The sequence below is a fragment of the Fusarium oxysporum genome, chromosome IX, assembly GCF_013085055.1.
Source record: "Fusarium oxysporum Fo47 chromosome IX, complete sequence".
NCBI lineage: Eukaryota > Fungi > Ascomycota > Sordariomycetes > Hypocreales > Nectriaceae > Fusarium > Fusarium oxysporum.
In genome coordinates this window covers 2,004,290-2,015,029 of record NC_072848.1, presented here as the reverse complement: position 1 = coordinate 2,015,029, position 10,740 = coordinate 2,004,290, and the positions used below count along the sequence as shown (strand labels likewise).

General features: G+C 50.4%; 2 protein-coding genes across 2 annotated transcripts; both read left to right on the top strand.

Annotated features, from left to right (window-relative positions):
• Positions 1–2,418: 2,418 nt before the first annotated feature.
• On the top strand, positions 2,419–4,288 carry FOBCDRAFT_144639 (uncharacterized protein; the record flags this gene model as incomplete). Its single annotated transcript, XM_031190222.2, has 3 exons — positions 2,419–2,773; positions 2,853–4,157; positions 4,215–4,288. The coding sequence occupies 3 exons, from the start codon at positions 2,419–2,421 to the stop codon at positions 4,286–4,288; spliced, it is 1,734 nt and encodes a 577-aa protein (XP_031034207.2).
• An 831-nt stretch (positions 4,289–5,119) lies between these two features.
• Positions 5,120–9,957, top strand: FOBCDRAFT_243612 (P-loop containing nucleoside triphosphate hydrolase protein; the record flags this gene model as incomplete). Its single annotated transcript, XM_059610547.1, has 11 exons — positions 5,120–5,264; positions 5,351–5,658; positions 5,712–6,402; positions 6,880–6,962; positions 7,394–7,587; positions 7,736–7,884; positions 7,937–8,905; positions 8,964–9,052; positions 9,454–9,658; positions 9,710–9,853; positions 9,911–9,957. The coding sequence occupies 11 exons, from the start codon at positions 5,120–5,122 to the stop codon at positions 9,955–9,957; spliced, it is 3,024 nt and encodes a 1,007-aa protein (XP_059467842.1).
• Positions 9,958–10,740: the final 783 nt, after the last annotated feature.

Sequence of the window (10,740 nt, the reverse complement as noted above, 5' to 3'; positions counted from 1 at the left end):
AACAGAACGCACTGAAGCGCGGATCCGTCATTAGCGCGCTTGCGGATATGAATGTTTTCTCTTCTTGAGGCTCCACGATGAGATCCACCCGGTCCAAGGGAGCGAGCACGGCGGGCACTAGACAGAAAATGGGAGTGAGCTCTTTTTAAGGGTTCGGGTTGAGGTTCATCGCGAGAGATGAATTGTGTGCGCTTCTACGGATGCAAGGTTGACAAGATGTGACTGCGGCTCCGAGATGGACTGGCTGTCAGGGATGCACTAAACCCCCCCAATCTTTATCTGATTCTGGGGTATAGTACGAGAATCGCGTCAAGATCTGGGGATTACATATTTCATCTAGATTTCACATGATAAGGTTGGGTGAGGTAGAAATATTTCGATGGTGTTTTGATATAAGTCAACACCCCACGCAAATGATAGACATCAACAGCCTAATCTACCAAAATTGATCAGCAACCAGCAAATGGTAAGCGAGACATTGGGCAATTACTCAAGAAAACGGGATGAGAGATATAAGACAATAGCTTCTGTCATGAATTACAATGCAATTACGACGGCAAATCTACCATTCGCTCGTCATTCACAATAGCAGTAACACCTATTTGGGTAATACCGCGTATCCTGTAAGTGAGAGGCTGTTAGCGACATGTGAATGCGCTAGGAGCTTCCCAAACGAGACCAAATCGCGCAACTTATTTTCCTACAGGCACCTGAAATTAACCGCCCTCTACAATATTTATTGCATGAGTACTTTGAAGTTCTTATGGTTAATATCGTTCGCTCTGTATCCAATGATGGACTAATCCGCGCCAAGGGTTAAAAGCCTCACCGACACACCGCGGTGTCTCCTAACACCTCAGAAATCAGAAATGAGAGCGCGAGAAACCGGGTTTTCACCGACGGATGACAGTCTCCTATCCTTCAGGGCCGGAGGTTTTCCATCTACAGGCTTAAGATCCAGGGAATTACCGCATTTGATTGGCAGACTGCAATAAAATGGATATTACAGCGTGGACTGTCTCAATGGATCAAAATCGGGGACATAAAAAGCAAGATATTGGATGCTTGGTGTTCCCGTATTCCGGATGCCGAAATACAGTAACAGTATACGTAATATGTCTATCAATCTTTCATGACAAGGCTGTTGTTCATGCGCTCTATCGCTCGCCAAAGGCTTCAAGGATAGAGCAGTCCACAATGAATGCCAATGTCACATTTCTCTGCTGAAAGCAACCCGGGCGGCCGGAAACGGAGAGACACCGAGATTTATGTCGAGTTGACCACACAGCAGAACAAAGATAAACAATAGTGATATGTAGTGGTGGTGATGGTGTGACAGAATTATGCACGATGTTCTGATAGCATTAGACCGAATTATCACGAGCAATGGAGGAGGAAACCCGCCTCCTTCACCTTGATATTGTCACCAGCACTCGTCATGATACTAGAAAATAGAATCGTATACAGGGGGTTTGCTCGGTAAGTTAGTGGAGTTTTGCCGATTTCATAACGGGCCGGACACGCCAAGGGCCAGAAGGCGAAAGACTAGAAGCTAGAGGGCAAAGGTTGACAAAAATTTCAGGTGTTAGGATGAGCAATCAACCCCAATTTTAACTGCACTGCAACTTTTATCTGAACCAAAACTGCGGATCGGTGTTGAAGCCTGGTCCGGTCCATTGGATTGGGTTATTGGAGTCTGAATTTGGAGACGAGATGTGATAAGTGATAATCACAAGCCAACACGAGAAGATATCAGAAGGAAAACTGTGATTCTTGTGACCACAAGTTATCAACTCCGAACCCCAATCATTTGGCCGCCCAAATGGAAGATGATCTCTGATTTAAAGCCATTCATTCGTTCAGTGGGCGTCATTCAGGGCCATGCAGCACCCGTAGCTTAGGTAGCTGAGGACGGAAGCCCACGCCGACCCGCTCCGCTAAGCTTGAAGTCTTGAAGGCACGGGCAGGGAACCTGAACTTTTTAGTGGAGCCTTAAACACAAGCAAGAAATGGAAGACGGGATGTCTTATCTCGAGGGGGGACAGGACGGGAGCAAAAAAGAAGCCAAACACTATCAAATATAACTATGCCATCATCTTTTCTTGCACCCTAGTTACCTTGTGTCCGGCCAGCCGATGAGGGTCTCTCTTTTCACTCACTGTCTGCTAGCTTCGCCTCCAGTTACGTACCGCAACTAAGGTCCAATTCTTGTACACTAAATTCTCTCGCCCTCTTTCGTGGGTTGTGACTGATTCTCCTTCGACTCACCTCCGTCCGTCACCAGCCCCATCCGCTCGCGACGCCCTCATCTGGTCCAGAGACTCTCAGTCTGTGTCCTCTATTCTTTCTTTCCTCTTCTTTTCCCTCCTTCTCCCTTCAATCACTCTCAATTGAGCTCCTCTCTACCAGATCCTCCCAATGGCTTCCTCCGCGCGAGCCATGACGGCCCTCTCCCGGGTTGGCCAGATGGCCCCCAGCAGTCGCATTGCGACTCGCGCCCTTTCTACTGCCTCCAAGACCTCTACTCGACCTTCTATCGCCATGAAACTCAACAACTCTGGCCGCATTGCCTTCCGAAGAGCCTATGCTGACGAGGCACCCAAGCCCAAGCCCAAGCCTGGCAAGATTCGACGAACCCTCCGATGGACATGGAGACTCACATACCTCTCTCTCGGTGCTCTCGTCGGTTACACATGTTACGTTATCTACGATGACCGCCACCCTCAAGAGCAGTACCAGCCTGACCCTTCCAAGAAGACTCTTGTCGTTTTGGGTGAGTAATTCGGCGCGCATAGCTATAGGCGCTCCTCCCACATATCATGCCAAGTTACTGACGCAATACCCTTCTTTAGGATCCGGTTGGGGCTCTGTCGGTCTCCTGAAGAACCTCGACACCGAGAACTACAATGTCATCGTCGTCTCTCCTCGCAACTACTTCCTCTTCACTCCCCTCCTGCCTTCATGCACAACCGGTCTTATTGAGCACCGCTCAATCATGGAGCCTGTCCGCACTATCCTCCGCCACAAGAAGGGTGCCGTTAAGTACTACGAAGCTGAGGCTTCCTCTGTTGACCCTGATCGCAAGGTTGTCAAGATCAAGGACAACACCGAGGGCAAGGGCCCTCACTCTCAGACTGAGATCCCTTACGACATGCTCGTCATTGGTGTCGGTGCTGAGAATGCCACTTTCGGTATTCCCGGTGTCCGCGAGAACAGTTGCTTCCTCAAGGAGATTGGTGATGCCCAGCTGATCCGCAAGAAGATTATGGACTGTGTTGAGCGCGCTTCTTTCAAGGGTCAATCCCAAGAAGAGATCGACCGTCTCATGCACATGGTCGTTGTTGGTGGTGGTCCTACTGGTGTCGAGTTCGCTGGAGAGCTCCGTGATTTCTTTGAGGACGACATCAAGAAGCTGATTCCCGAGATCAGCCACCGCTTCAAGGTCACTCTTATTGAGGCCCTTCCCAACGTTCTCCCTTCTTTCTCCAAGCAGCTCATTGAGTACACCGAGAACACCCTGCGCGAGGAGAACATTGACATCAAACTCAAGACCATGGTCAAGAGGGTGACAGAGGACTTTGTTGAGGCTGAGTGCGCTGGTCCTGATGGCACCAAGCAAACTCTCCGTATCCCTTACGGTCTGCTTGTCTGGGCTACCGGAAACGCTGTTCGCCCCATTGTCCGTGACCTCATGAGCAAGGTTCCCGCCCAGAAGGATTCTCGCCGTGGTCTTGCTGTCAACGAGTACCTTGTTGTCCAGGGCACCCGCGATATCTGGGCCGTCGGTGACTGCGCCGTTGCTGGCTACGCCCCTACTGCTCAGGTCGCTTCCCAGGAGGGTTCTTTCCTGGCCCGCCTGTTCAACAACATGGCGAAGACTGACTCTCAGGAGGCTCGCATCAAGGAGCTCAGCAGCAGCCTGAACCTCAAGCAGGGTAACTCTGCTGAGGTCGCCGCTGAGATTGAGAGCCTTGAGAAGCAGCTTCGCCGGATCAAGGACGTCAAGCCCTTCCGATACTCCCACCAGGGTAGCTTGGCCTACATTGGTAGCGAGAAGGCTGTTGCTGATGTTCCTTGGTTCAACGGTAACATTGCCAGTGGTGGCGGCTTGACCTACCTGTTCTGGCGAAGTGCCTACCTCTCCATGTGCTTCAGCAGTAAGTTCATCACAAACTATGATTGACATTATAATCGCGCTAACTGGGTATCTCTAGCCCGAAACCGTGTGCTGGTCGCTGTTGACTGGCTCAAGTCCAAGGCCTTCGGCCGTGACGTCTCTCGCGAGTAAACCCTCGATCCAACAAAACCTTTTATGCAACAAGGTTCGATACCCTGATATGAGATGCGATAGCCGAGGACTTTATATTGTCCACGGACTGCATCTTACGACGATCTGTTCTTGGGAGGGTGTACTTGGAGCATTGTGCATTAACTGGGCCGGACTAATAGATGTCTGATTAGAATCGGGCTTGGGATGGGATGCTTCATTTTTTAAACCTCGCTTTGGTCTTTCTTTACTTCTTTTTTTGTTCTGTAATTTTTTCTTTGTTCACGGATATAGATGGGAGAGGCAGGCCCCTTGTATGACATAGCTAGAGTGCGCAGAAAAGGGAAAAGCAGGGAGACTTGTGGAGGATGGGGAAAAAGAATCAACAAAACTTCATATCGTGAACAAATACGCGGGTCTTGCTTGTGCCTGTGAGTGCTCTCTTCGAGCTGCTCTCTCGTTGTGTACATACCATAGTATGATGCCAGAAAGGGGGTTCTTGTGACACCGGACAAGGTGACAGAGCACATCGATGTCTTGGTTCGTGGACCTACCTTTCACATGAAGAATTCTGCATCATATGCAATGTAGATGCCCTGTCTGGCCTGGCCTCGTGCTCTTCATATGGATATCAAATCCTGCATCTCCAAATGGTCCCGGCCATAAGTCGGGAGCTCCCAAGTTTGGCTGCGGGGCAGAAGCTCCCCGCGTCAAGCCGATATGCGGAGCTTGTCATCTACATTAGCTACTTTACTCGGGAACGTGACGTGGGGAAGAGAATTTGTTCATTCCCTAGACCCAAGGTGGGCAACTCATTGCACGATATAACCTGACCTGTCTGTGCTCTTGGCCATGGGTGACTCCTCCAAGCTTTCTGGCAGGGACCACGCCATTGAGCTGGACTCCAGTGACGCTCTCAGACACACTCGCGACGAGTTCAACATCCCCTCCAAAGCTGATGTAGCTCGCAAAACTCTCCCTACCAGTGACAGCACGGGTTAGTGTACTTCTCTGATATCTAGCGTATCCTCCATGTTGGTCTAACTCTTGCAGATGCCAATGATAGAGCGATTTACCTTGTAGGCAACTCTCTCGGTCTTCAGCCCAAACGCACTTTGGATCGCATACAGCAATACCTCGCGACATGGCGCACACAAGGTGTGCAGGGCCACTTCAAGCCCCTTGATGACTCTCCTCTGCCAACATGGCTAGACGTGGATGCTCGTGCGGCCGAGATGACTGCGCCAATCGTGGGCGGCAAGGTCAGCGAAGTGGCTGTCATGCAGACTCTCACGGCCAATCTTCACTTATTGATGGCGGCATTTTACAAGCCTGATGTTAAGGGACGGCACAAAATCATACTAGAGAGCAAAGCGTTCCCAAGTGATCATGTCAGTGATTCAACTCAGCACTAGGCAATCGAGGTGCTAACATGGATGCTTAGTATGCTGTTGAGACACAAATACGGCATCACGGACTCCGTCCTGAAGACTCGATGATTACCATTGAGCCTCCAAATAACGAGGACATTCTCTCTAACGAATATGTCGAGTCCATTATCGAGAAGCACGCCTCCACTACTGCAGTACTTCTCCTTCCAGGTATCCAATACTACTCGGGCCAGCTCCTCGATATTCCACATCTGACTAGTTTTGCTCGCGAGCGTGGCGTATTCGTCATTTGGGATCTCGCTCATGCTGCAGGTAACGTGCCTCTCTCATTACACGACTGGAACGTCGACGCGGCTGCTTGGTGTACATACAAGTACTTGAATGGCGGACCAGGCTGTATTGGAGGTATGTTTGTTCACGAACGTCACACGCAGGTTGCGGACGATGGATCGCACAACGTGAGACTCGCCGGCTGGTGGGGAAACGACAAGAAGAACCGATTCGCCATGAGACCTGGTTTCGTTCCTGTTCCTGGCGCAGCAGGGTTTCAACTCAGCAATCCCTCCGTACTCGACATAACATCTCTCTGTGCTTCCTTAGAGGTATTCGAGCTGGCCGGCGGTATGGCTCCTCTACGCGAAAAGAGCACCAGATTAACGGCCTATCTCGTCTCCGAACTGCAGAAGCTACCGCAGGACATGAGCACGTACTGGAAGATCATCACGCCAAGTGAGCAAGAACGTCGTGGGGCGCAGGTGAGCATTCTCTTGGCCGATGGATTGCTTGATGAGGTCATGGCTGGTCTTGAGAGGAGGAGTGTTCTGGTTGACGAGCGCAGACCGAATGTGATTAGAGTAGCGCCTGCACCGCTGTATAATACTTTCTTAGATTGCTGGGGCTTTGTCGGTGCGTTCAGGGGCGCGTTAGAGGAGGCCCTGGATGTAAAGTGGAAAAGGCAGCAAATGGATGAGTAGGTAGATACTAGAGGAACAAATTACCACCTAATTATTCAATATGCGACCAGCTATTTCACGCTGTGATGATTGATACACTTATTTCATGTTAGCTCTACTATCACAGACATGCAGCCATCTCTTCGATGTAAGTGTTTTTGACAGTTCCTAATACATTTGGGCTTTGAAACTGCTTTGCTATCCGTGCACCTGGAGTATTATCTAAGAACTTTTGAGCTGTGCATTTGTAGATTGACAACCTATGCAGGGGTTACGCAAATTAATGGATATGACATTCGTTTCTGTATTTCGCTCTATAGCCCAGTAGAGCACTACAGATGGATAAAGAATGTGAGAACTAACGCTACTTAAAATGATTACTGTTATGTGAAGTCCTACGATAAGAAATTGTGAAAAGTTTGGAAGTATAGGGTAAGACCCACAAGGTTCCTGACTAAGGTGGCGGCATCTCAAGGGTTCTTTTTAGTGGAGCATTCTAGCCCAATCACACCGCCGCCTCAAAAGAATTATGTGGATCTACCAGGCGGACTTGCCTAGCGGCGAGAGCAAAAAAAAAAAATTACATGGTCAGCGCGTCCGAGCCGGTTCTCTTAAAACTTCACACATCCTCCATTCATCTCTCCCTTTCCCATTCATCATCTCATCCTTCGGGCGCGCACTCCTTCTTCATCAAACAGAAGGCTAATCTCGTAACTTCGAGATATCATATTGCGCATCCCACGTCTTTCTTTATTCTAATACTCCCCTTTCCCCCTTCCTAGACGGGTCCATTCCAAACGGCTCCGTCTTATCTCTCTTCACCTGAAATAATGTCCGGCTACGACGGCGGATACAGCGGCGGCGGTGGCCGCGGAGGAGGTGGCTACGGCGGTGGTGGTTACGGCCGTGATCGCGGCGACCGTGGTGGTGACCGAGGTGGTGACCGCAATGGTTACGGCGGTGGTGGCTACGGAGGGTGAGTCGATTTTTCTTTGTGGTTTGAGCGCAGATTCGGTGGTTTCAGCCTAGAGGCGCGGCCGTTTCCCCAACGACAACGCGCCCAACCACCAACATATGCGTGTCCAATCTAATATTTTATTGCATCTCGCTAACACAGAACACAGCCGAGGTAATGGATACGGTAACGGAAATGGTTACGGCGGCGGCGGCGGCGGCGGTTTCGGAGGTGGTGGTTTCGGAGGCGGCTATGGAGGAGGTGCCGGCGGTGACCGTATGGGTGCCCTCGGCGCTGGCCTCAAGAACCAGGAGTGGGGTACGTGTTTTACTCGTCCTGTTGTTGTTTTCGCATACTAACGTTCGTCTAGATGTCAGCACCCTCCCCAAGTTCGAGAAGTCTTTCTACAAGGAACACCCCGATGTCACAAACCGATCTGATGCTGATGTGGAAGCCTTCCGCCGCAAGCACCAGATGACCATCGCTGGCAAGGATGTTCCAAGACCCGTCGAGACTTTCGACGAGGCTGGTTTCCCCAGATATGTCATGGATGAGGTCAAGGCCCAGGGCTTCCCTGCCCCTACTGCCATTCAGTCTCAGGGTTGGCCCATGGCCCTTTCCGGTCGTGATGTCGTTGGTATTGCCGAGACAGGTTCCGGAAAGACTCTTACGTATTGTCTCCCCTCCATTGTCCACATCAACGCTCAACCTCTACTTGCTCCCGGCGACGGCCCTATTGTTCTCGTCCTCGCCCCTACTCGTGAACTTGCTGTTCAGATTCAGGAAGAGATGAAGAAGTTTGGCCGATCTTCTCGTATCCGAAACACTTGTGTTTACGGTGGTGTCCCTAAGGGTCCTCAGATTCGCGACCTCTCTCGAGGAGTTGAGGTCTGCATTGCCACCCCTGGCCGCTTGATTGACATGCTTGAGGCTGGTAAGACTAACTTGCGTCGTGTCACTTACCTCGTTCTCGACGAGGCTGATCGCATGCTTGACATGGGTTTCGAGCCCCAGATTCGCAAGATTATTGGCCAGATTCGACCTGACCGACAGACTCTGATGTGGTCCGCTACATGGCCCAAGGAGGTCCGCGCTCTGGCTTCCGACTTCCTTCAGGACTTCATCCAGGTCAACATTGGTTCCATGGAGCTTGCTGCCAACCACCGTATCACACAGATTGTCGAGGTTGTCACAGACATGGAGAAGCGAGACCGCATGATCAAGCACCTTGAGAAGGTTATGGAGAACAAGGAGAACAAGATCCTCATCTTTGTCGGCACAAAGCGAATTGCTGACGAGATCACTCGATTCCTCCGCCAGGATGGATGGCCCGCGCTCTGTAAGTATCATCCATCATCCCACAACAATATTACAGAACAGCTACTAACATATGTTAGCCATTCACGGTGACAAGCAGCAGAACGAGCGTGATTGGGTGCTTGACCAGTTCAAGACCGGAAAGTCACCCATCATGGTGGCTACTGACGTGGCCTCGCGTGGTATCGGTATGTATCATCATCCCCCCTCCCCCATGGCAACCTCCAGCGACAGCACTTGCTGTACTTTACTCTCGTGTTTAGGGGCTCTCTTGACTGTGCGAATCTGCCTGATAATTATCGTGTCCAATTGGTTCTCAACCAACGGGGTCTTGATCCGTTGTGTAGCCTTCACTTTGCTATACTCACGTGTGTTCACTCTTGTACCGTTCTCACTCCCGTGGTACGAGTGTGGAGTTGGCATATTGTTGCCTTTGATCAAGCTGCTGGCCAAGGTTCTCTTGTTCCCAGGACCCAGTGACCCGCATACTCCAGGATGGCATTTTGACGCACTTTCTATTGCCCCATCTCCGCTAGGAGTGAAGTACAGATGGCTTGCCAATATGCTTAGCCATTCACCTTCATCTTCCGTGCTGGAACGTTGCTATACAAACCCCTGCTTCGCCTGCTAACCATTCTTGCTAAAGATGTGCGCAACATCACTCATGTGTTGAACTACGACTACCCCAACAACTCGGAGGACTACATTCACAGAATTGGTCGTACCGGTCGTGCCGGTGCCAAGGGTACCGCTATCACCCTTTTCACTACTGATAGTGAGTATCCTTCAGATTTATCGTCTTCGTACATACTAACGATCTTCTCAGACCAGAAGCAGGCCCGTGATCTTGTCAATGTTCTCCAGGAGGCCAAGCAGCAGATTGACCCTCGCCTTGCTGAGATGACTCGATATGGCGGCGGTGGTGGTCGCGGCTACGGTGGATGGGGACGTGGTCGCGGCGGTGGTAGAGGTGGGTATCGCCGACGCTGAAGCAGCTAGATACCTATCGAGCTGACTGGACCTCCAGCCAACGCCAACAACATGCCCATCGGCAACCGTAACCGTCGGTGGTAAGAGGTTTATTCATGTTGGGTTACCACCCTCTCGTGATACGGATCAGGCAGCCTCACATTACGGATCCTCGGATTCTCAAAAGTATATGACACCCAAGGCGTTTGTTTGTTAGAGATGGGTGATTCGATTAGACTTGACTCGTCATGCGAGTCTGGATTTCTGGTTTGATTGCGGATCGGTTTGGTCACGCACTTTGTGTGGCATTTTCTCGTTTTCTATTTTATGTTATTCGAAATAATGGCTTTAGATTGGGATGATGATATCGTGTCGAGCGGTATGGAAAACGCTCGCAGGTGGAGATAAGGGGAAAATATCCCACCTTTATTGGAGGCCTCGTGTTCTGGAGGTCGATGACAATCTTGTCAAGAGTCGAGCTGTATGTTCAATAGACAATTGTAGTTCACTCAACTAACACGACTCACTCTATGTTGATGGTGTAATTGAATGTATGTTATCTCGCGACTAAGCGCCTACAGAAAAGTATCGGCCCCATTGAAGTATTGGAGAGGAACATTCCCAGGTTACTGTCACATAGATCACCACGTATATCACTGCTTCTTCATAGTCTGGTTGCCTTTGATGGTATCGGTTGCCCCTCCCCTAACCGATGTGTCCTTGTAGTATCCCCGTTTCTCATACGTACGAGTTGGTTTCTATGTCTCTACCCAAACTCGTGCTCCCATCAGCGCGATGATTGCGATGGCCAGAACGAGGCACAAGTTTTAGTCGAAATCAATTGTATTTTCAGTGTCAAACATCATTCTCGATGCTGTTTGAAGTCTG